This window comes from Euleptes europaea, chromosome 3 (assembly GCF_029931775.1).
Source record: "Euleptes europaea isolate rEulEur1 chromosome 3, rEulEur1.hap1, whole genome shotgun sequence".
NCBI classification, from domain to species: domain Eukaryota; kingdom Metazoa; phylum Chordata; class Lepidosauria; order Squamata; family Sphaerodactylidae; genus Euleptes; species Euleptes europaea.
The window spans coordinates 100,092,161-100,118,518 of NC_079314.1; the positions used below are offsets into that span (position 1 = coordinate 100,092,161).

At 47.8% G+C, this 26,358-nt stretch overlaps 1 protein-coding gene across 1 annotated transcript; it reads right to left on the minus strand.

Annotated features, from left to right (window-relative positions):
• Positions 1–2,397: 2,397 nt before the first annotated feature.
• Positions 2,398–26,282, minus strand: SLC37A3 (solute carrier family 37 member 3). The gene is made up of 14 exons (XM_056846898.1): positions 26,172–26,282; positions 23,945–24,059; positions 20,254–20,346; positions 17,720–17,803; positions 15,974–16,119; positions 14,960–15,056; positions 14,121–14,205; positions 12,383–12,579; positions 11,244–11,385; positions 10,359–10,460; positions 9,156–9,203; positions 7,156–7,307; positions 3,864–3,929; positions 2,398–2,564 (listed from the first exon to the last, which is right to left on the minus strand). The coding sequence occupies exons 1-14, from the start codon at positions 26,264–26,266 to the stop codon at positions 2,472–2,474; spliced, it is 1,515 nt and encodes a 504-aa protein (XP_056702876.1). The 5' UTR covers positions 26,267–26,282; the 3' UTR covers positions 2,398–2,471.
• Positions 26,283–26,358: the final 76 nt, after the last annotated feature.

Genomic DNA, 26,358 nt, shown 5'->3' on the forward strand with positions numbered 1-26,358 from the left:
TGCCTTCTCTACCCCCTCACTGACTGGATGCCAGGTTAAAACCAAGAGAAGAGATCCAGCCTTTACAAAGACATCTAAAAATGAAGCAATTGCTTCTTGTGGAGATGGAGCAACACAACAGAGCAACACACAATTCAGAAAACAGTTCCAGCTATGTACAGTCAAACGGCAGCCACATGATTCAACATTTACATTCATAAATAAAAAGGTACCGCTGTACATTAAGTGTTTTTAAAAGGCATTTTTGGAATGAGAGGAAGAATCCCTTTTTTACCCCCTAAAATTTATAGCTAATTTAAGTGTTTCTTCCCCCCCTCAGTCACAGCAGCAAGAAGCCGCCGGGCCAAAAGATGGACTCTGGGAAAACTGAAACTGGTGAGGAGACGTCCAGTTCTTCCAAGGCCGCAGGTATGAGGTTCAGTTTTCCGAAGCAGACCAAGAATTGGCCCATCAGCCAAGTGACTCAAAATCCAACTCATGATGTATTTCTAGAACCTACTGACAGATGATCAACGCTGAATCTGGACCAGGAGGCTATGTGCCCCAGTTTTCTGAGGTAAGTTCACCCAAAGAGGTGAGGCAGCAACAGAGACCTATTACTCCCAACTTGATTTATAAGAAAGACCTATTAAAGTATGACATAACGCCCCCCCCTTTCAAAATGCAAGGCTGCTGCTGAAATAATCTTTCCCTTGTTCTCCATAATGTCTAGTTCAACTTGCTTCATGTCCCAACGTCACCCCACCAAGAGCTTCCCTCATCCCAGAGCACTGGTTGCCATTAGTGGGATAGGGAGACTCTCAGCATAATTTCAGGAGAGCGGCCATTTTGGTCTGCAGTAGAAGAGCTAGATTCAAGTCCGGTGGCACCTTAGAGACCAAGAAGATTTCTGAGATACTCGAAGAGCTTCGACTCTCGAAGGTTTATACCCCCCCAGTTCTTGTTGGTCTCTAAAGTGCTACTGGATACTCAGCATAATGATGCCATGGCAATGTTAATGCTACACTAGGGGAGAAGGGAGAAGCTGATAGTTCTGAGAGCATCTCCATCCTTTTTATAACTTCTTTCGCCCGCAGAAAATCTTTGGTGCAGAAGAAAGGACAATTCAGCCATATTCTCCTCCACCCGAAGGGACGCAACTTGGATAATTCCTCACTGAGAAAGTGGGCCTCTGAAGCTGCCAAAAAAAGGTGCCTCCAACGCAGACAGCAAATCGCTATTGCTGTTCAGAAATGGATAACACCTCAGGTAATTCAGAACCCCCTTTCTGTTCTACCAGCCTGTCAAGTGCATTGAAAATCGTATCATCAACGTCCACCTTAAAATTAAGGACCACGGTAAACAGGCTACTTTTTCTACGAAATACTCAGCTACACACATCTCCAGAGACACAGCCTCATCCTCACACTGCAGGCAGATCGACAGAAGAATTGATCAAGTATGGAATGTATCCACAGTGCGGGACAGAAACAGCTTGCGATATCTGAACAGGACAAATATTTAAAACCGAAATATAAAACACGACCTCTGTCTTTCTTGCGGCAGGGCAGTAAGGCCCTGGGGGGGCTGCTTCCGGAGGTCTAACATTTCCCGGCCAGGCAGGAAGCAGAAGGAAGGCAGCCGGCTTCAGTCAGCTTGAAAAAAGCCAACAACCAAGAGGCACAAAGTTGACAGAAAGTGATGCTTTAGAATCAAGTAGCAAAAAGGCCTTTTAAAAAAAAAAGCCTATTTGCCAAAGGAAGCAGCAAAGAGAGCTTTGGGTCAGTTTTGTGCCTTTGGTCACTGTCAGGTGTTCAGACACAGCAACAACAACAAAAAAAAAAAACCCCAGAAAAAAAGACAACAGTACGAAGCATTTAGGAGGGCCAATTCACACAGAAACAAGTGGTCAAAGCGCTTCCTAAACTGTACCGCTTGTGGCTTCATTTGGGGGAGGGGGGTTGTACACACAGATGCTTCCCAGCCACCAATAAAAGCTTCCTTTGCACAGACGCACCAAGCCCAACAGGAAGAAGGCAAATCTGAACTCCTCTCCAGGCCACGCCACTTTTCTGGGGGCTAGGAGATTTGTTTTGTGAGGAAACATTCACAACATATGTTCTCAGCCAGCGGCAGCCTGAAGCGCTCCAATCCAGGAATATCTTTACCATCTGATTCTGATGATTGCACAAGCCAGCCCGGAGAACATGAGGTACAGCTAAAATGAAAATAATCCTTTCTGGCCCATTCGACAAGCTCTTCAAGAATCAGACTCCGTAGAAGACCACAGTGCATCTTCAGATGGGTTTAAAACCATTCAGATGCCAACAACCGTCCTGCAGCAAATCCCCTCAGAGCAGTTTTCAACCAGCTCTGACCTCAGCGGATGGTTAAAAATAAAAAGGTATGCGCGAGCGGCTGGAAATTCCGATAACCACTCTCTCTTCGCTGGCCTTCCTTGAAGAGCTCCATTTAATGGTGACCGGGGGCAGTCAGGCAGCCAACCTGCGTGTGGACCTCTCTCTCAGGAGCGCACTTATTTCCCTCACGATCAATGGCGAGATGAATAGGACTGTCGAACTCGTCTGGGAAAAGAAAGGGGATTAAGGACCGTGAGACCAGCGCACAGTGCAGTTCAAAGCCATTCCGGCAGCTGCTCTGCGGTTATTTCACACATTAAGCTGAGGTAAATCCAGGGCTGCCGTTAGCGTATGTTCAACGAGGAGCTGCAGCCAACTGGAGCACTAACAAATGAACTGGTCCAGTACTGTGTGTGTATTCTCAATCTTTAGGTTTGCACCTTTCAGCTGTTTGAATGCATTTTTCAAGATCATGCACTGGGGCAGACCAATTACACGCTGCAGTTTCCATCTAATCCTTCACATAACTGATAGGTGGCTGCCCCAACACGAAGGTGGTGGTGCTTCTTCAGCTGTGCATGAAATTCATTTAAGAGTGCAACAACCCACAAGTGAAAAAGAAAACAAAGTCCTCACATCAAAAAATTAAAAGTTTCTACCCCAATAAGGTTAGTTGCCTTCCCCACCCCCTCAAAATGTTGAATACAACCAAGAAACTGAGATGGTACAATCTCTGTGTGAGATTTGCAGTACACTAAATGATAAAATGGTACTTTTGCACTTTAAAATATCATTCTAACTTGGAGTATAAAAGTGTATTTATTTAAAACATTTCTACAGGGCCTTTCCATCCAAATGAGAGAATGAACATTAAAATATTGCAACAATAAAAACATTTAAAATACAGTATATACACCGTAATTTAATAAAACCACGTAAGCACACATAATACCAGAACAAGGAAGGAGAGCAACAACAGTTCTTGGGGGTACGCCAAACAAAAAAAGTCTTCACCCTCTGGTGGTAGACAACAATAGAGGGAGACAGATGAATCTCCCTGGGGAGAGATTTCCAAAGTCTTGGCGCCACGACCAAGAAGGCCCTTTCTCAGGTTGCCACCTGTCAAGCCTCAGATGGCAGGGGCACCCGAAGTAGGAGCTCTAAAGATGACTGGGGTGGACGGTAGGCTCATATGGGAGAAGACAGTCTTTATGGTATGCTGGCCCCAAGCAGTACAGGGTTTTAAAGGTCCATACCAGCACCTTGAATTGGGCATGGAAGCAAACTGGGAGCTAGTGTAGAGGGAACAAGACTGGAGTGACAAGGCCCCTACAAACAATTTCGATCTACATTCTGGCCGCAGCGTTCCATACCGACTGTAGCATCTGGACAGTCTTCAAGGGCAGCCACATGTAGAACACACTGCAGTAATCTAATCTAGATGCCCCCTCAAGAAGGGCTGAAGCTGGTAAAAGACATCCCAACCACCACCACCTACTGTTTATCCAGCAAGAAAATCCTTACCATTAAAATGAAGAAATAGAAAACCCACATCCATCCCAAGTTCTCTTGGATCAAGGACACCAGGTACTGAAAGCAGAAACACAGCACGAGAGGAGTTAAAAGGCCATCAAGGGACGCATAACACACAAATGACACTTTTCCTTCCTTCTTATTGCCTTGCCACAGAGTTACCACCCCTGGTCTCCCACTCAATTTATTTATTTTTAAGCTTGCATTTATTTGTTTTAAATAATAACAAATACAGAAAGTGAAAAAAGTAAAGCAGAAAAAAGATGAGATTACTACTACACAGAAAAATATCTAGCAAATTCAAAACAAGGACTGATTTAACCAGAATATAATAAACACACTTAATACAATATACATTGAACCAATGCTGCTTAGAAAAAGTTGCAAAATTCAACAATAGCTTAGCTAATGGTTCTCGTAGGTTATCCGGGCTGTGTAACCGGGCTGTGTAACCGTGGTCTTGGTATTTTCTTTCCTGACGTTTCGCCAGCAGCTGTGGCCGGCATCTTCAGAGGAGTAACACTGAAGGACAGTGTCCTTCAGTGTTACTCCTCTGAAGATGCCTGCCACAGCTGCTGGCGAAACGTCAGGAAAGAAAATACCAAGACCACGGTTACACAGCCCGGATAACCTACGAGAACCAATGAACTCTGACCGTGAAAGCCTTGGACAGCTTAGCTAATAGTCAAATATATCGTACAGAAAATAATTAAACCGGCAAGTGAAGTATTGTAAGCCAATAGTATTATTTCTATGCTTTCTATAATTGTTTCTATTCATCTATCTCCCCCTCATTTAAAAAACTCAATACTTCATGAAAAGTTAATGCAACTGTGCAAACTAAAATTAAATTTAACATTTGGACAAGTCCAGCTCTTGTTTGCGGCTTCCTAGAGGCCCCTGGTTGGCCACTGTATGAACATACTGGTGGACTTGATGGGCCTTGTTCTGATCCAGCAGGGCCTTTCTTATGTTCATATGACAAAACCCAACAATCAGCTGCCTAAAGATGTGCAGCTTTGGAGGCAAACTCCAAAGAGTTCTGGAACACAGATATTTAAAGAACACAAATATGTTACATTTTATGTGGAAAGCATTTCTTGGCACTTTATCCCCCTTCCCTGCATCAAGTCAAAAACCTATCTAGAGATTCTGCCCTGAGGTTAGCTACACATTGTGTCACTTCCTTTTGTTCTCCAACAGTGCAAGCAGGTCAAACTGTGGGGGGAGTTACAGCTTCTCAGTATGCTTTATTTCTTGAGATTTTTCAACGCACTCCACCTGCTTGGTCCCCACCAGGGGAGACAGCCCAGCTCTTGCATCTCGGCTGGTTGCTATGGCAATGGATCGTCGCCCGAGAACTACAACCTCAGGTAAAGGAGGAAGCAATTTGTCAAACACAAAGCCCTGGTTTCTGTGGCAAGGGGGACGTGCAAAACCCGGAGAACGGGCAAGGTGAGCTTCCTCGATACGATTAATTCCACAGAGGATGTTTTCCATTGTGAGGGCCAAACAATGGCCGACGTGACAGCACTGAGAACCATCAAAGCTGCCTTCGCGCGAGGGAGAAATTGTTGGCTTCTCAAGGGAAAACCACTCCCGAGACGGTATAAAGCGAGAGGGGACTCTCCCCCCACATCACGTCCAAACAGAGAACACTACCAATAAAGTTTCTTGGTACAATTCCCGGGGCTTGTTCAAAACCTACCTGAAAACAAAGCAGCCAACTCTGTTACAGAAACCAGCAACTTCGCCAGAATCTTAATTACCCTCTTCAACCATCCAAGATTTCCCTCCAAAGTCAGTTTTCTATTCTCTGTTGGCTTGTGAGACAATGCCTTTGCACATTATGGCAATTGGTTGTCAGAAGGCTTTAAGGACACAGCTACGCAAACCATTAGTTCCTACACAAGTCCAGGGAGATTCATGGAAGGGAAGTGACATTAACCCTGCAAGCTGGAAATCCAGTACCGGGACAAGGAATCCAGCCTCATGAATCTGTGTGTTCTGAAAGTGTCATTTCAGAAAACAGCAGACAGTCAAAACCTTCCCAAGACACTAGCTCAGACTGTTGCAATAAAAAGAAATCAGAATTAACATCCAGGCTGGCATGTGATTCGAGAAAACTTAACCATACAAGTTTCAGCCCACTACTTAAACTGATTAAATTCACAGATGAGAACAAAGTACAGGATGTAAATCAAGGATGAGGCAGGCTCGTGTGTGGCAGACACCTTCAGAGGAAAGCCAGCGTGGTACGGTGGCTAGAGCAATGGAACTCATTCCGCTGCTCATGGAGAGCCACATTTCCCAATTACCATCAATGAGAAGAGCCAGAAGACAGTGCAGCTGGTAGATATCTCCCATTTTACGTGGTAAAATAGACAACGGCAATGCCTGAATTGGTAAGAAGGTGCTAAAATGAGTTTAGAAACACTCATCTCATGATTAAGTCAATCAGCACTGTACTGCATGTTACCCATTTCCAGGAAGGTCTTCAGTGGTCGTTTATGCATGGGTACTTTCATTCACATTCACCCCCGGTCTGAATTGGTTGCTCCTTGGAGTTATGCATGAGTTTTCCATCCATTAGAGGTGACCTCGTGCCCAGCCTTTGCAATGTCGGGGTCTTCCCATTCCTGTTAACCCGACTCTTCCATCTTCCCTGAGCAAAGCCGGGTGAAATCCCCATGCAGAAGGCAAAGTACGGGGCATGTAAGCTTGGTTTCGCTCACAGCCAATTACAAAGCAGCATGTCCAGAGGCGAGGATTCAAATACTTCCTGGTTCCTCGGAGCTATTTCTGAGCAGAAGAAAAGCTTTTTAAAACTGAGGCTTGGATTTCTCCTCCCCCCCTCTTTTCAGATTGCTCCATTTTTTTGTTGCTGCTGTTGTTCTTAAAATGCTTTTTATGTGGCAATTGGGTTTTTTGGGGGGTCTCTCTTCCCCAGTAAGCTCTACAAAGTAAGCCAATTACAAAGCAGCATTTAAAGGGACGGGGACTTGATCTGAGCTTGGAGACTGCTGGTGCATAAATTCCCAACAGGAAAATGTGGGCACAGCAAGCAACAAACCTCAGGTAAAACTCCCATGCATAAGTGACCTGTGAGACACAACTTTTTCTCTCAAAAGATTTGCATTCACTGCAGCTATATATACAGTTTTCAGCCTAGCAAACTGCATATGACCTAGAGAGAGCTGATCCTTCTTGGACTTTGATCCTTCCTTGGCAGAAACTGCACGGCTGCATTTTTAATCCCTCTGGATTCACCACTCTTTCTCACCTGACCCACAGCCGCTCCAATGCTGCCGGTCCCATCCACGATCCCCGTCACAGTCGCCAAAGCCTCGCTGCTTCCCTTCACCATTTCCTGACGTCCCAGGTCAGCAGAAATGGCTGAACTGATCATGTTGGAAGGACCGCCGATGAAGAAGCCTGGAGGACCGCGGAAGGGAAAGCAGAGGATGCTAGAACCGCATGGGATGGGCACGTCTTCGGATCCGACCCAAAATGTTCCTAAGTGTGAGCACGTAGCAGTGCCATGCTCCTCAGCAAATGCTTTGACGCTTGATGACACCCAGCTGAATGCGTGAACCAACCCATGTTGAAAGGGCTGGAGAGATTCCCTATGAGGAAAGACTGACGAACCACCCTCCTTCCAAGCCGCCCAACCCTCTAGCTAAGACCCCCTTCCCAAATCCTGCTCTTTGTTCCCTGACTGCAGGTGAGGTGTCAAATAGAGGCAGGGCTTTTTTAGTGGTGGCATTTCCCTTCGGAATGCCCTGCCCCTTTGGAATGCTCACCTGGTGCCTACCATATTGCCTTTCAGGCAGCAGCCAAAACATTTCTTTTTAACCAGGCTTTTAACAAAGGCATTTTATATTTTTAGCTGTGTAATGGTCTGCTTCTAGCCTGAGGAATGTGTGATGAATGTTTACACTGTTCAGTTGTTGTTTTATTCTGTCTTTATGCCCATGGCTTGTCTGTAAGATTGCTTATATTGTTGTTTTTATGATACTGTTTTTACTTGTGAGCCACCTTAAGCAGGTCTCTGGAGAGGCAGCATATAAATATCCTACATAAAGTGTCTGGGACTGGAGGGGGTGACAGAACATACTAAAGCTTCATAAAATTATGCTCAGTGGGAAGAAAGTGAACCAGGAGAACCTCAGAATACTAGAACTTGGGGACACCCAATGAAGCTGATGGGCAGCAGATTCTGGACAGCAAAAGAAAGTACTTCGTACAAGGCAAACCTCACCTGCGGATTTCACAGACACAGGATGGAGATAGTCACTAACTTAAATGACTTTCAAAGAAGATTAGATAAACGTATGGAGGACAGCTCCGTCAGTGGCTAAATAGGTCCATGATGATTAAACAAGACCAACCATGAAAGACAGTGTGATGTGGTGGTTATAGCACTGGACTAAGAAAATAGGTTCAAATCCCCACTCAGCCAAGAAGCAAAATGGCTGATGCTGGGCCAGTCACTCTCTCTCTAAGCTACTCTGCAAACATGATGTGATGACAAATGGGAGAGCAGAGAGCCATACTGCTCAGAGCTCCCTAGAGGAAAAATGGATAAAAATAAAAATATATAGATGTTCAAAGGTAATAAGCCTATGAATTCCAGCTGCTGGGGAAAACAGGGAAAGAAGAGTTGGCTTTTATATGCTGACTTTCTCTTAAGGAAGAGAAAGGAAGAATCACTTAAGGAAGAATCAAACCAGCTTACAATCAATCACCTTCCCTTCCCCTCCCCACAACAGACACCCTGTGAGGTAGGTGGGGCTGAGAGAGCTCTAAGAGAGCTGTGACTAGCCCAAGGTCACCCAGCTGGCTTCATGTGGAGGAGGGGGGAAACCAACCCAGTTCACCAGATTAGAGTCCACTGCTCCAAACCACCACTCTTAACCACTACACCATGCATGTCCATCCTGCAGACTTCCTGGAAGCATCCAGCTGGTGTGAGAGATGAACTGTTGAGTTTGAAGCTAAGAGCCTTCTAATGCTCTTGTCGGTGTTGCTCGCGAACTTACTTCTTTGACTTATCCAATCTCTCCCACTGATGTTTGGGGGCTCCAAATCTGACTGCAGCAGCCACACTAGCAAGAGGGGACGTTGGCTAGCCCAGAGCCTTGCGGGGTACTAGGATCTTACTGGGTTGCTCCATTACTAGGCCTACATTACAATGGTCCTGAGACCGCCAACACCAGTGTGTGTTAATACTGTTGGGACTAGACCTAGGGTGATGCTGAAATACCAGGGCCTGAATCTTACCTGTAACAGCCATGATAACTGCATTGATGACTTTGCTGTTTGGTGACCCTAGAGAGATGCGAGGGAAAAAGCAGAGACCCCTGAGAGTCAAAATTCATCACCGACAAAAGGAATCAGAAGCTGGTCCTTAAAACAGCTTTCCAAGGCTGTAACCTACATTACGAAGGTCTCTCTTCCCCATCCAACTCAGCCTGGACTTTACATGACAGGATATTGCAGAAAAGTTATCAAACCCTCCTAGATGGGAAAATTCACCTGTTTATTAAGGAGGTTGGTGTGGCAATAGAAATCAAGCAAGACATTAGGATGGACTGTTATGTTCAGCTGGCGCAGAACTGACCAGGAAGCAAAAGAAGAAAAGTCTTGCATTTTGAGATTTAATTTCCAAGGTTTACAGTTTCCCAAACTGTGTGAGTGAGGGTAGGAGACAGGAGATCCTCTATTGGCCCCTAAATCACTGAAGCTGTTATTTACCAGCCCAGGAAAATACTCCACTCCCAGCAGTCACAACCCCATAACCCTGGGAAAGAACAATAATGCCTTTTTCATGGATACTTGTGTGTGTGTGTGCGTGTAATGTGCCGTCAAGTCACAGCCGACTTATGGCGACCCCATTTTGGGGTTTTCATGGCAAGAGACTAACAGAGGTGGTTTGCCAGTGCCTTCCTCTGCCCAGCAACCCTGGTCTTCCTTGGTGGTCTCCCATCCAAATACTAACCAGGGCTGACCCTGCTTAGCTTTTGAGATCTGACGAGATCAGACTAACCCAGTTGTCTCCCTCCGGCTCTTCCTATCGCAGAAGCATGAAAATGTTTTACACAACATCCCTAACTTCTACTGGTGCATGAACATGGAAGCCTTCGTGGGACATGGAGGCTGTAATACAGGCTCCTTTCTTCTCTTGATTGCTCAAAAGAACGCATGTCGAGGAATGCACTTTTCTGGAAGCTTTTAACTAGTCACTGTCGGAAACAGGATGCTGGACTAGACAGACTGTGTGTCAGATCCAGCAAGGGTCTTTCTTCTTTCTTTATTAGCACACTGTCTCCCTCCCCGAGCCAAGTCTGGTTAAACGCAAAGCATGACCACCGTACAAGTTTCTCTTCTATCGCAGATTCAAAAGACTAACCTGGACAAAATGACGAGCAGTCTACACACACACACACACACAAAACCTCCCCTCCAATGCAGAGAAGCACTCACGGCTGTATCCAACGAGAGACCCAACAGCCAAGATGAGGCTAACAGCCAGCACCGGCGCTCTCTTCTGCAGCACGTCAGAGATTAAGCCTTGGATGGTGCCACCTGCAGAAACAAAGGGAACACAGAACACCTTCAGGTCAGGAACGCAGAAGGCGGCGGCAGGGTGGTGGGGGGGTGTCACGTAGAAGAAGAAGAAGGGTTGTTTTTTATATGCCGACTTCTACCATTTAAGGGAGACTCAAACCAGCTTACAATCACCTTCCCTTCCCCTCCCCACAACAGACACCCTGTGAGGTAGGTGGGGCTGAGAAGAGTGTAACTAGCCCAAGGTCACCCAGCTGGCTTCGTGTGCAGGAGTGGGGAAACAAATCCAGTTCACGAGATTAGCCTCCACCACTTATGTGGAAGAGTGGGGAATCAAACCTGGTTCTCCAGATCAGATTCCACCGCTCCAAGCCACTCTTAACCACTGTACCACGCGATCCTTAGCAGTCTCGCAATTTCACCTGGAATAAGAGACCATGGCTTTCTAGGAGGGTACACTAAGACGTCAGGAACAAACTCTGGTTTATTCTCAGGGTCATGCCCTGCCCTTCTCCCCCAGCTTCTTTTTTCCCCCTCCTTCTCCAGGCGGGACAGAGACTGAAGAGGTAGCCTTCAATCTGACCACAGTTCATTGCAACACACCAACATGGGCACTTCTAACACACTAAGGCTTGTTTCTTGCCGACAAACCAGGATTCTAGAGCAGGATTAAACCGTGGTTTAGAATTATGGTTTGAAGTTCAAAAAACCCCACACCCCTGTTAAAAGTTATACCTCTCCAGTATAAGTTATAAGCTGTAGCAAAACCAGGTTGGCCAAAATGAAGTTTGCTTCATGTACCTATAATCCCTCCGACGTCATACCAAATGGAGAGCTTGTCGGCTTCCGCCTCCTTCCATCCAAAGTTGCTGCTGAGGTAGAAGGGCAGCCAGAAGAAGAAGGAGTAGTTCACCAGTTTCAAGCAGGCGTAGGCCAAGGAATACTGAAACACACACAAAAAGGGGGGAAAGCGTGTCAGGGCAGGAGAAATGCAAGTGAGTAAAGAAGGGCGGACAGAGCACTGGCCTGGAAGCGGGGGGAGGGGCTAGTTCAAATCCCTGCCCTGCCATAAAACGTTGTAGGGTGGCTTTAGGAGGGTGGGGAGGTTAAAATGGGAAGCCCTGAACAAACTGATTGCCCTTCTACAGAAAATGTGGAGCACACTTTTTGTATGGAGAAAGGACTCTTCCCCTCCCCTAGCCCCCAGGTCAACCCTGGCCCCTCCAAGTTAAATACACAAGAACACAAGAAAAGTCATGCTGGATCAGACCAAGGCCCATCACGTCCAGCAGTCTATTCACACAGTGGCCAACCAGGTGCCTCTAGGAAGCCCACAAACAAGATGACTGCAGCAGCATTATCCTGCCTGTGTTTCACAGCACCTAATATAATAGGCATGCTCCTCTGATCCTGGAGAGAATAGGTATGCATCATGACCAGTATCCATTTTGACTAGTAGCCATGAATAGCCCTCTCCTCCATGAACATGTCCACTGCCCTCTGAAAGCCTTCCAAGTTGGTAGCCATCACCACACCCTGGAGAACGGAGTTCCACAATTTAACTATGAGTTGTGCGAAGAAATACTTCCTTTTATCAGTTTTGAATCTCTCACCCTCCAGCTTCAGCAGATGACCCAGTGTTCTAGTATTATGAGAGAAGGAGAAAAGCTTCTCCCTGTCCACGCTCTCCATACCATGCATAATTTTATAGACCTCTATCATGTCTCCCCTTAACTGTCATCTTTCCAAGCTAAACAGCCCTAAGCATTTTAACCGCTCCTCATAGGGCAGTTGCTCTAGTCTCCTGATCATTTTGGTTGCTCTTTTCTGCACGTTTCTCCAAGCATTAAGACAGACTGCCCCATTCGCATTACAACCCCCTCCATAGTAAAAAAAATCACAGTCCACTGTGTTCAGAAGAAGGTGGAGGAATTTCTTACCAATATCACACCAGGCAGGCAACAAGCCTGGAAAAACCCAATGGCCCTGGGCCGGGGGCCGCTGCTCGGATCAGCGGCCTGAATGGTATAATTCTGATCGTCTTCGTCATCATCATCGCTCCTGCCCATCAAAGGCTCGTTGGCATCTTCTTCGGCAGCCCCGCCACCAGCACCCTCTTCGCCAACCTCGGGGAGGCCTGGAACACACGGAAATGCCAAAATGAGAACGAAGGCCAACCAAAGCCCCTCTCCTCCCAGCGACAAGCCACGCTCGTTCTTTCAGGTCATCGCTCCTCCCTTCCGACCGACTCGCTCGCCCTACCGTACCTACGCCGTCCTCTTTGGCTTAGATACTCTTCTAGTTGCTGCTCTGCCGAGTCGCCAGTTTCTACCCCTGATCTTCTGGCGCTCGCGGAAGTATGTTTCTTGCTCATGCCGGCGTCGGCTCTGCCTTTTCTGAGTGTCTGGCCATTTGCGGGAAGACACAACGTATTAGTGGGTTCTCTAAGCTGGGGGTTGGATTTCCCAATGGCAAAGATCCACTTCACTGACTATATTAACTATTGGTCTGGATAACTATGGCTGCCGGCAACAGCACTAGCAGAAGAACCAAAGGGAATCTACTGTTCTCGTGAACATCGCTGGGGAACAGGATTCAAGCTAAGCGGGTGGCCAATCATAGCCAGCATTTTTAACCCAGAAGCTAGCAGAGAAAGCAAGCCAGTATGGGACCTGGTGATACTTAGAGGCTAAAAGAATGAACTGGGATCTGGGAGGCTGCCAGGTCAAGTCTCATTTCATCCACAAATTCATCAGACCTGACTGTAGGCCGGCCACTCTCTCCTCAGTGCTGGTTTCCCTTACAGGGCTGTTGTAAGCATTACGAAGCCCTCTCAGCACTAAGTGCTACGAAAACTGCTTATTCAATTGTTAATAGAGGCCATTTATGCGTGGGAGGTTTCTCCTTGGATTTGCCACAATTTCCCCATCCAAGTTCTCAAAACTCAGTAATAAGCCCCCATGCAGAGTTTTGAGAAATCGGATGGGGAAAATGTGCATCTCGAGAGCAGCAAATCCAAGGCAAAATCTCCCATGCATAAATGGCCAGAGTCTTCTTCCTGTGCACAAGGCATCCCAGCTGGCCCAGGGAAGGCATTTGCAGAGACCCTAATGTGGGCCTTGGGTCCCACGGCAGACCCTCTGGAAGTAGTTTCCACGACTGCAGAAACATTCTCCCCACCCACCCCCAATTGCTGCAATCACAGAAAAGTTCCTCTATAGCAGTTTGGCTGTAACCATGACAGGCTGTCTGTGCAAAGGCAGCTCTGGGGACAGCTTGGAGCACACAGGGCGAAAAAAACACACAGATGTCTGAACTGGCCCTATATCCTAGGCCAGGGAAAGGTTCCTGCTGCTCTGTGTGGCAAATAAAGAATGGGGCTTGATGTTGTTCACATTGGCACTGCACTGTTCCGCCAAGAACTTAAAAGCAGCCCCAGGTAGTGCTCACAAGAAGACTAGGTCCCGAGTCACTCTGCAGGGTGGCAACTTACCTAAGATCACCAGGTAAGTAGCCTAGCTTAGCAAAGATTTGAACCCGGGTCTCCCAAAGCCCTTGTCCTTCTCAGGAACTACTATGCTGCAAAGGTGCACAGCAAGCAGAGAAAAAGTGACGTATCGGAAGAGTGGCTTGTCGGGAAAGAAGCCGAGAGGGACCACGTCGTCTGCTTTCACTCACCTACTTCTTTGGGAGAAGTCACGAGGCCGAAGAAGACAACGACTCCGCCAGCAAACTGTACCGAGGACGTCACCAAGAAAGCATACTGGAGCAGGGAGAGAAGCACAGACACATCTCTTACGTGCGGCTCTTCAGAACCTCACGTTAATACAAGCCCCTGGTACCTCCTCTTTAAGTACTGTTAGGCAGATGCCAGGCTGTTGCACACAGCAAAAACCATGTTGTACAAACTCCTTCCAAACAGCCAACTGAGAAAAATCTCAAAAGCATCAGAAAAGAGAGGGCGCAATGTGCACCACGCAGCTTTTATTTTCGTGACACAACTTCTTAGCACATTTTTTTTCCTTAGCAAAGAACGCTAAGTGTGTGCAGCTGTCCTCAACCAGAGCCAGGGCTGTTTCAGCCCCGGCCCCGGCCTGGTGGAATAGTCTTCCTGGTGACATCAGGACCCTGTGGGACCTTAAGGAGTTCTACAGGGCCTGTAAAATGGAGCTATTCCGCCAGGCCTCTAACTGAGGGCAGCAGCAAGTTTATCCATCATTGCCGGCCTCCCCATCCCTCCCCCCCCCCACTCTTGCTACCTGTGGGGGGCTGTTCTGCTGAAACCCAGCCCCATGGTACCGTTTGGGATTGTTTAATGCCATCTTGTTTTGTAGTTGTGATATGATGTTTTAACTGATTTGAATGGTTTATGTACTTTTAAGAGGATGTAACCCACCCTGAGCCTGGCTTGGCTGGAAATGAGGGTGGATTATAAATTAATAAAATAAATAAAGTAACAACAGAATGCAACCAGTCCCGATCCACGCAGAAGGGACATGGCGGGCAGCTCCACCCACCTCATAGCCGTACTGCAGAACCGAGGACGCGAGGAACGCTCCCAGGATGTTGCCGACTGATGCGCAGGCGCTCCAGAGGCCAAACACAAACCCCCTCCTGGGCAGCAAAAGACAGAAACAGAAGCAAGTTTGTCCTGGTGCGGAGAAGTGAAGATTCCCATTTCATTCTCTCCTCCCTCCACAACAGGAGGTGCATGAAGAAAAAGAAGAGTTGGTTTTCATATGCCGACTTTCTCTACCACTTAAGGGAGACTCAAGGCAGCTTACAATCTCCTTCCCTTCCCCTCCCCACAACAGACACCCTGTGAGGTAGGTGGGGCTGAGACTCCCCACTCCTGATGTGGAGGAGTGGGGAATCAAACCCGGTTCTCCAGATCAGAGTCCACCGCAGTTAACACTTCATGTGTCTCTTTCCTCGACAAGAAAAACCAAAGCTGTTAGTTCAGGGCTGTTACCATTACTTATGCAAGGAGGAAATTTCAGGGGTCTGTTATCCACACAATCCCACTTGCTGTGGTGTAGTGGTTAAGAGCAGTGATTTGGAGCGGTGGACTGATCTGGACAACCGAGCTTGATTCCCCACTCCTTCACATGAGCAGTGGAGACTAATCTGGTGAACTGGATTTGTTTCCCCACTCCTATACATGGAGCCAGCTCGGTGACCTTGGGCTAGTCACCCTCTCTCAGTCCCGCCTACCCCACAGAGTGTCTGTTGTGGGGAGGGGAAGGGAAGATGATTGTAAGCCGGTCTGATTCTTCCTTAAGTGGTAGAGACAAGTCGGTACATAAAAACCAACTCTTCTTCTTCTAGGCCACACTGGTTACATTGTATGAAAAGATAAATTTTCTTTAAGCACCAATTTCCTCTCAGTCAATGAAGAAAGCAATCAGGGTGGGGGAGAATATGCTTGAAATTTTTTTGAAGAGTAAATATATACCTCTCTAGGCATGTTCTTGATAGTAAAAAGTTATACACGCTGCTAATAAACAGGCGGGGGCTGGCAATCCACATACCCAGCTTTGCCAAACCAGTTTCCCATGACAGCCACCACGCAGGGCCAGCCGGTGGACTGCAGCAAGCCATTCACGATCCACAGGCAGCAGTAAAACCATTTGTTGTAGAAGTGCAGCCATTCCGTGACAGTCCCAAAAACAAACACCTGGGTAGAAAGAAAGGGACGTTCGAGCAGCAGGTTTCGAAGCAGCCTTACAACACAAGCCCACGAGTTACTAGTCCTGCTCGTCTCAAGCATACCTACACTTGTCACTGGCATACCTACACTTGTCACTAGAGTACTAGGTAGTATGACTTTTTGTAAAAACTTCCTTGCCTGGTCAGCCGGAGGCAATTCCTGCCCAGCAAGGAAGTGATATCGATCGTAAGGATGAGATTCTGGGGAGGGGGGGGGATACTGAGTACAAACAAAAGGGAGGAATGAGAATTAACATGCTTTCAAACCTAAAAGGAAGGGATAATTTCTGGGACAGGGGTTGTCATACAGATGAGGATGAGCCCTGGCAGCTGGCTCCCAGAAGCTCTCTAGGCCATTTCTGAATGGCATACCACTACCTAGACACCTGGACAAGGGGAAAACCTGAACATTTTCTAGGTGCTTTGGCAAGCTGGCACCGGGATTTTCCCAGACAAGCTGTCGCCCACAAAGGGTTCTGATTTGCTGCATACAGAAAGGTGCAAACGGCCAGCTGAACCAGCTTCAAAGAGGTCTCACTGCACAGAGGAAAGGCCACTACAGATTTGCAAAACCTTCCTTATATTTCAAGCGCATCCGGCCAAACATCTTGAGTGCAGATTTGCAAAACACTGCTTGAACAAGAAGGTTGCTGTCAGTGGAATTAAAGGCAGTCTTCACTGTCTATATCGGGGGGTCGAACTCAATTGTTATGAGGGCCAGACATAACATAAATGTCACTTGCTTGGGCCAGGCCAGGCCTCACCAGCCCAGATTGAGAGTGGGGAAGGGAGGGCTGCCACAGCTGGCTCATGGGCCAGATAAGAGCTCTCAAGGGGCCGGATTCGACCCATGAGCCTTATGTTTGACACCCCTGATCTACAACAGGCTGTGTTTATTCCATTTTGTTCCTAATTCTGCGATCTGTGCTGTTACATGGTTTATTGTATGTAATACATTTTGCTGCATTGGCTCTCAAATCTCGAAACTGGTGCTACTGGACTCAATTCTAACTGTTCCACTGCAGACCAACACGGCTACCCTCGGAAACTACCCTGCTTTATTGTCTGTATTATAACGTGTTTCAGTACAACATCTGTTTCCAGTCACCATGGAGTGGTATGGATACGCATTTGCTGGCTGCGTGTATTATACGGTTCTTTCTGCATTGCTTTTAGCTGTAATCCTCTTTGGATCTCAGCGAGAAAGGTGAACTAGGAAAGAGAGTAACGGGAATGCCAAACTCAAGTAAAGCAGCCATCTTGTGTATCAGCTGGTTCCTTTTAACTAGCTCAAATGTTAAGGTGTCTGAAAACATGGAGTGTCAAGGGACGTTGTGCAAACTAAGGACTGCACTTAGCAACATACAAATCATAAAGCCTCTTAGGTGGGGGTCTATGCTTTCATGTAAGAATCCCGAGAATCACAGGTTTTTCTTTTAAAAGCACTGATTCCTAGTCCTCATTATTCAAATACAAAGCAAAGGCAATGCTCCCCCAAAACAAACAAGGGCGCTTAGGGGCTATGAATCTCTTCCCCTCTTGAACAGAGCCAAGGGCTCCCAACTTACCACCAACGCGGAGGAGCACATGCCGACCGACAGAACCCATCGCATATTCAGACGATCCCCAACGATCCCGCTGACAAAGAGCCCCTAAAAACAAAAATCACACAGCTGTATTTTAGAATTCAAGTGACTGACAAAACAGATTCTGGCTCAAGAAAGCTCACACAGCAATAAATTGCAGCCTTGAATTCTTTGGTGCCTTTGTTCCATAAAAACCAACACGAAGCAACTCGTTAAACTCACATTTTCTGTTTAGTGCTATCCAAAAAGGCCACATTTCATCTCAAACTTGGGACTGGGACTGAGAGACGCGGGCTGAAGTCCCTAAGCCATGGAAGTTTAATTGGAGACTTTGAGCCAGTCACACTCTCTTAGCACAGCCTACCTCACAGGGTTGCTGTGAGGGTAAAAATGGAGAAGGGAGACCGTGTGCTGCCGTCCCACGTTCACTGCAGGAGGGGTGCGATAAAAACATGCCAGATTTATCCCTGCCCAGTTATAAAGGTGGCTGGGCCAATCACTATTTCTCAGCCAAACCAACCTAAAAAAAGTGATTGCAAGGAGAAAATGGGGCATGGGAGAGGGAAGTGACCAGGTGATCCTGTGATAAAAGTGGTATAAAAATGGAAGAATTTAACACAGACAAAAATAAAATCTTACTGTCTCTAAAAACAAGAAGTGTTTCCCTTCTCTATTAACACTGAAGCGTATGATAAATTAACGATCACTCTCCCAAAATCCCAATTAAGGAAGAATACGATGCATAAGAAAAAATACAGGCTATTAAAAGAAGAAGAGTTGGTTTTTATAAGCCGACTTTGTCTACCACTTAAGGGAGAATCAAACCGGCTTACAATCACCTTCCCTTCCCCTCCCCCCAACAGACACCCTGTGAAGTAGGTGGGGCTGAGAGAGTTCTGTGAGGATTGTGACCAGCCCAAGGTCACCCAGCTGGCTCCGTGTAGGTGTGGGGAAACAAATCCAGTTCACCAGATTAGCCTCCACCGCTCATGTGGAGGAGTAGGGAATCAAACCTGGCTCTCCAGATTAGAGTCCGCCGCTCTTAACCACTACACCATGCTAAAAAGGGTATCTGAAGAACCCACAGCAAATTTTTATACAGAAAACCACATCGCAGGCAGAACTCGCACAACTTCCCTTCAAGCCCTTTCAGAACCAGGAACTTCCACATTGTCTTTGCATTCTGAGCTCACCCTTCCTCCAAGGAGCTCAGGACGGGATACTCAACCTCCTGCCCCCATTTTATCCACAACGTACGACAGGCAGAGACAGTGTGGTGAAGTGGTTAGAGCAGTGACACTCCCAGGGGCTCAGGAGCTGCGTGTGTCTTCTGGACATTCTACCTGTGGCTCTTCTGTGTCCCACTGGCCAGCACGGTACCTGCCCCATGTTTCAGGAAAGCGGGCAAGGCCCTTGCCCAGTGGAGCCTGTAGTTGGCAGGGGGTTCCCACCTTGAAACAGCTGCTGCTGGAGGAACAGGTGAGCTGCAAGCCACCCAGAGGGCCAGGCCTCATGCCAGGGACGGAAGCAAATGTGGCTCTTTTGGTTAGCAATAATTCCAAATGTGGCTCTCTGACAGCCATGGAGTGAGTACACTGGTTTAGAGTGTTGGATATGAGAGACCCAGATTCGAATCCCCTCTCTGCCACGGAAGCTTTCCGGGTGACTATGGGCCAGTCACCCACTCTCAGCCTACCTCTCAGAGTTGTGTGGATATAATGGAGAACAGGAGAATAATGTGAGTCACCTTAAATCGCCATTGGGGAGAAAGGCAGGGTATAAATGAAGTAAATAAACAGAGACAGAGTACCACGTGCCCAGTTGCATCAAGTGAGCTTTACAGTTGAATGGGAGTGACTACAACACCACACTGGCTCTACAGTTTTGGGCAACAGCTTAGATTTCAAGGCCATTCCGACCCCCTAAAGCTCTTTAGCATGGTATAGTGGTTAAGAGCAGTGGACTCTGATCTGGAGAACCAGGTTTGATTCCCCACTCCTCCACATGAGCTGTGGACGCTGATCTGGTGAACTGGATTTGTTTCCCCACTCCTACACACGAAGCTAGTTGGGTGACCTTGGGCTAGTCACACTCTCTCAGCCTCACCTACCTCACAGGGTATCTGTTGTGGGGAGGGGAAGGGAAGGTGATTGTAAGCCGGTTTGAGTCTCCCTTAAGTGGTAGAGAAAGTCGACATATTAAAACCAACTCTTCTTCTTCTTCCAACCTTCTGGTTTCCCCTACTGTGGCAGTTGACTCCAGACCCACTCCAAAATGGTGGTCACAGCAGTCCATTTCTGTTCAGCTATCCTACCAGAAGTTCTTCTACAGTCACAAAGGCTGCTTTGATAGACATGGATCTCAGACCAAGCCCACAGTGAATTCCATGTGGTTTCCTGGGCTCCACTGGTTGGAGATGCACAAAACCCCACATGCACCAAAATGAAGAATACTCTCCCCCCTTTGTGAGTTTGATCTTCACTCTTGTGTTCTGTATGGAAAGAACTTCTACCCACCACAGCGTACGAGAATAGGAAGATGGTGTCCAGCGTCCCAAGGAAGAGTGTGGCTTCTCCGGTGTCGGGAAATAAATGGCTGCTGTTCCACAGCTGCAGGAAGAACAAACATATAAAGCCATCGGAACACAAATTTGCTGGCAGGATAAGCTACCTTCACACTAGTGTACAAACTACTACGAAACCTGCAACTTAATTGCTTCAGTACTTGTGTGTGGGCCGTGCCAAGAAGCTAGCTGATCATCAAATACTGGTGGTGGCGGAAAGTGTGATTACGTTGCGCAGGGAGTTGGACTAGATGACCCTGGTGGTCCCTTCCAACTCTATGATTCTACGTTGCAGCAGACTTGTGGCACCCCTGTAGGATTTTCAAGGCAAGACACTTCAGATTTGCAATTGCCTGCCTCTGTGTCGCAACCCCGAACTTCCTTGGTGGTCTCCCATCCAAATACTAACCGGGGCCGACCATGCTTAGCTTCCGAGCTCAGATGAGATTGGGCTAGCCTGGGCCATCCAGGTCAGGGCACCATAAATGCTAGGCGTGTTCATTGGCAGAGATGCCATGGCTGCAACTCTGACTCCTGCCACTAGAGGGCAGGCCACTTTGCACTTTGGTTCAGAGCAGGCAGAGCTCAAAGGGCTGAGTTACGGAGTCCCTTGCTCATTTTTAAGACAAATGCTTTTGTCAATCTGAAAAGCCTGAATCAACTGCAGTTTCTTGTTGTGAGTACTCAAAACATGAGGCAACTGGCATGCAAATGCAGCAATAGCATGAAGCGTTTATAGAGCTGTTCGGTGAAAGGGATGCGGCTCAGTGGCGCAGCGCACACTTTACATGTGGGAAGTTCCCAAGTTCAAGCCCTGGCATGCCCACCTCAAGGGCCTCAATTAGCATGTGCTGGGAAAATATATACCTCTCCCCTTGCCGGAGACCCTGGAGAACCACTGCCAGCTGGAGCACAACATAGTGAGCTGGAGGGAGTAATGTTCTGACAGTACAAGTTCAAATTTGTAACCTAACCCAGGGAGAGGGGCCGGTATTCCTGCGGGAGTCCACCACCTAACCAAAGTGGATGCAGACAGAAGCAGTGCTACAAGTTCTTTTATTCCTCTTCACACCCTTCTCGGGAACCCCAACAGGCCCACAGCTGGCTCTATAGTGGAGCAGGGCTGTTTGCTTTTGCTCACATGAACGCATGAAGCTGGCTTATACTGAATCAGAACCTTGGTCCATCGCAGTCAGTCTTGTCTACTCTGACCGGCAGCAGCTCTCCAGGGCCTCAGGCAGAGAAATGACTTTCACATCACCACCTTGTCTAGTCCCTTTAACTGGAGATACCGGGGACTGAACCTGGGACCTTTTGCATGCCGAGCAGATGCTCTACCACTGAGCCACGGCCCCGCTCCATCGAGGGTGGGCTACTCAGCTTCTCTGCAGCTCCAGATTGGCCTGTGACCAAAGGCTGAGACACCCTCTCGCCTTCTGGCTCTGGGCCTTTCTGTGTTAGGGTTGCCCCCTCATTCGGTGCCCTCTCCCACGCCAGCCAGCCTTGCCCAGGCCTCATAAGCTTCCCTAGTTTCTTTTCAAAGACAATTCCAGTCCCTAGAAGGCTGAGAAGAATCCTACAAGGCACGATGCCCAGAAGGCAGCCAATATACAATCTCCTTTTCCCTTTGTCACAGCGACACACAGCCACTGTTTACCAGGGTAAATATTTAACTGGCTCAAGTTTACTTTCCCTAAGTTTGCCTATATCGAAGGTATTGTGAACTTGTCCCAATTCAGGGACAAGGGGCAAGATTATTGTGACTAGGAATAAGCAGGGTCTAGTCCACATTTGACACCCTCACTCCTTTGGCTGCAATCTCTGTGATGCAGACCACGACACATGTAGATTAGCCACTCAATCGGAAGCTGCCCTTAGAGTTGTAGTCGATGGATGAATGCCAATGTCACTGTGGCATCTGGAAACAGGGCTGGACTGAGACCAAACAAAGACTTGGGAACGATTTTGGCTCCACCACCCACTCTTTCTTTTAGACAACAGAGAAGGAAGCTCTGTCTACAAGTTGAAAAGGTAGCATCTCTACCTACCTGGACTAAAATAACTTGTGAAGGCAGGGAAGTGCCCTTTCCAGGCAAATCTACCCATGCTGCAAAATGACATGCTATGTAACTTTCCCAGGACTACACCCCATCAGGCTATGAGCCAAGGATCACATGGAAACAACTACCTGCATGCCAAAAACTAGCATGTCGAGCATCTAGGTTAGCCTTCTAGGCTAGCCTTCTTCTTGCTAGCTTTCTATGCACAGGGAGTTTTTTCACAAGGAAGCATTTAAAAATATAATCCCTCCTACCTGCAGTCTGACATGGTACAATCCAGGAACAGAGATAGATGATATAGTTTCTGTGATATGATTTCTGTAGATCACTTACCTTAGAGGTCAAAATAAACATACCACTACGTCCAGAGTCAAGAAAATATTACTCAGTTTATTAACTGTGTTAGTATATTTACCCCTTCATCCCATTGTTGGAAAACTGTCAGAGGATGTTAGGTATTGCAGAATTGTGGGGGAGAATATTGCTCCAACTAACACAGAAGGCCTTGTGCTGGCCTGGGCCCAATTTAGAAACATTTTTAACACTCCTTCCACTGACCTATTCCCCAGGCAGAGCACAACAAGGTCATAAAAGAATCCTCCACAGCTGTGGCGAGCAGTAATTATGGCTCTGATTGGCACACTGAGCACATGTGACATACATGAACACACATGTGAAGCTGCCTGATACTTAATCAAACCTTTGGCCCGTCGAGGTTAGTACTGTCTATGCAGACTGGCGATGGCTCTCCTGGGTCTCAAGGAGAGGTCTTTCACATCACCTGCTGCCTAGTTCTTTTTAACTGGAGATAGCAGGGGACTGAACCTGGGACCTTCTGCATGCCAAGGAGATGTTGTACCACTGAGCCAGGGCCCCTCCCCCAAAATAGCCTAGAACACAATACACATGAAGCTGCCTTCTACTGAATCAGAACATTGGTCCATCAAGGTCAGTACTGTCTATTCCAGTATTCCTTATGTCAGACATAAGTCCCGTAGGCTGGATCCAACTACATGAGGTTCTTACCTGGCCCGCAAGCCAGACGAGGCAGCCACTCCCACCAGTCCCGAACTGGGCTGGTGAGGCCTGGTGTGACCTGACCAAATGGCATTGAAGTCACATCCAGCCCTCGTAAATAATTGACTTCGACACCTCTGGTCTATTCAGACCAGCAGCGGCTCTCCGGGGTCTTAGGCTGAGGTATTTCTCAATGAGCGCTAACAGATCCTTTTAAGTGGAGATGCCAGGGACCTGGGACCTCGTGCGGGCAAAGCAGAGGCTCTTCCACTGAGCCACAGCATTCCACAGTCAATGGCCAAGATCAATTTCCCCCCCAAGGCTTCTGAGGCACGTTTAAGCAGAACAAGCTCCAGCTTTCCTGCAGGAGACAGCTCTGTGACCTTGACGCGCTACGTGAAAAAGCCGTCTCAGCTGTTGCCAGTCGCTTCACAGCCAGCGGCTCGTCAAGGCCCTTCCCTGGATTGCGCCCCTACACAAGGGACATCCACTGCTGGCTGGCTGGCTCCCCTCCCCCAAAAAAAGAAGGCCGCGGCTTCAGCTGTCCAATAAACCCGATGCCCTCACCTCATAGGGCTGAAGTTGTAGGGCGGTGTCATTAAGGCTGGAGGGGGTCCACTGGCTGGAGATGCTGATCTTGACATTGCTGAACGTCTTCCTGGAGGCGTGGAGGAGAGAGTAACTGGGAACAAAAAGAGAGATGGAGAAGAAAATCACACACAGGGTATTTCCTTGGGACTGCACAGAACACGGCTTGATTTTCTGAGGCACCCAGTGCTCTTTGTTTCTAGAAAATGGACTTTCAGGACAACTGGGTCCAGGAAAGACTACACACTGCCCCCTGCCCCCCGAATCTTGTCTCTTTCCACACAATGTATTAGAGAAAGGAGCTTCCTACCAAAGAAAAAATACCCAAATCATTCAGTCAGCCTAGATGAGAGAGTATTTCTATGATGTTTATAAGCCTTTCCTGTAATAAGAAGTCCAGGAGGATATTAGCACAGCAAAGGAGAAAGGATGCTCAGAGGGCAGAGGATAAGCTCCACCACAGAAGAAGAAGAGTTGGGTTTTTATATGCCGACTTTCTCCGCCACTTAAGGAAGAATCAAACCGGCTTACAATCACCTTCCCTTCCCCTCCCCACAACAGACACCCAGTGAGGTAGGTGAGGCTGAGAGTGTAACTAGCCCAAGGTCACTCAGCTGGCTTCATGTGTAGGAGTGGGGAATCAAACCCGGTTCTCCAGATTAGAGTCCACCGCTCCAAACCACTGCTCTTAACCACTACACCACGCTGGCTCACCACAGCGTCCTCACTTGCCTTTGCCCCCCTTCAGCCAGGCTTTTTTTCTATTGTTTCTTCTACCTGCATGCCAGCCTACACCACCCTTGACAAGAGTCAAGGTTGGTCTCCTTCCTTGAAATGACCAAAGCAAGAGCCAGATAAGGCAGATCACCAGCCATGCTCCAAGAGGCACCTCTTTGCCTGGCGGTGAGGGATTCTTTCCCTTCCCACAACCAAACACACCATCTGCTACTGCTAGGCAGCTGAATTCACTTCCCTTGGGCGCATTCCAGTTCAGCACGGACTATATCCTCCACATCAATCTCAGAAGAAGAAGAGTTGGTTTTTATATGCCAACTTTCTCTACCACTTAAGGAAGACTCAAACCGGCTTACAATCACCTTCCCTTCCCCTCCTCACAACAGACACCCTGTGAGGTAGGTGGGGCTGAGAGACTAGCCCAAGGTCATCCAACCGGCTTCGTGTGGAGGAGTGGGGAATCAAATCTGTTTCTCCAGATCAGCGCCCACCGCTCCAAACCACCGCTCTTAACCACTACCCCATGCTACACAGAGCAAATCAGAGATCCTAAGCACAGACCAGTACTCTCGCTCAGAATCACGGCCTACGTCTATTTGGGGCAGCCTTTCCCAGTAGTTTCCTGCTCAGCCGGGATTTCAGGATGCAATACAAAAGCAGCACTGTGTTCTGAACAGCTTACACACCTCACGGTCGTCACCACCTGCCCAGACAAGCTATTCTACTGCAAGGTTAACTGGGAGAGGAGTCCACACCGACACCAAGGCACTTGCAGAAAACATTTGTTCTGGATTAATACATACAAGAACCATTGAACAAAAGGCCAGGCAGATGCTAGAAAACTGTGTTTAGATATTTATACCCTGCTTTTCTCCCCAAACATCACTGTTCTGCCCTCTTCCATTTTAGAAGAAGAGTTAGTTATTATATGTTGACTTTCTCTACCACTTAAGGGAGAATCAAACCGGCTTACAATCACCTTCAGTCCCCCTCCCCACAACACACACCCTGTGAGATAGGTGGGGCTGAGAGAGCTCTAAGAGAACTGTGACTAGCCCAAGGTCACCCAGCTGGCTTCGTGTGTAGGAGTGGGGAAACAAATACAGTTCACCAGATTAGCATCCGTCGCTCTTGTGGAGGAGTGGGGAATCAAACCCAGTTCTCCAGATCAGAGTCCACCACTCCAAACCACTGCTCTTAACCACTACACCATGCTGGCTCTCACAACAATTTTATCCTCACAACAACTCTGTGAGGTGGGTTAAACTGAGAGAGTGACCCAAGGTCACCCTCCAACTTTCCATGGCAGATTGGGGACTCAAACCTGCCCCCTTCCCGATGCTAGCCCGCCACTCTAATCACTACACCACACTGGGGGCTTCGGACCTCCCTCCCCACCTTTCCCATCAATGTTGCCTCAAAGAAACTAACACAACGGCTATTGCACAGATTCAAACACACAGCCACCTACCTGAAGAATGTGAGCAGGAACACGGCAACATGGTGATGCGTGAACTGTGACACAAGGACCCTGTTTGCAGGCGGCCGCCTCAAAGATCCCGGCATAGCTTTCCTTCTGGTTTCCCCCCCCCAACTCCCCCCCCAGCCCGCTCTGCCCTTTAAGGCTGGAATGTGGCTTACGTCATCTTTCTTCTCTC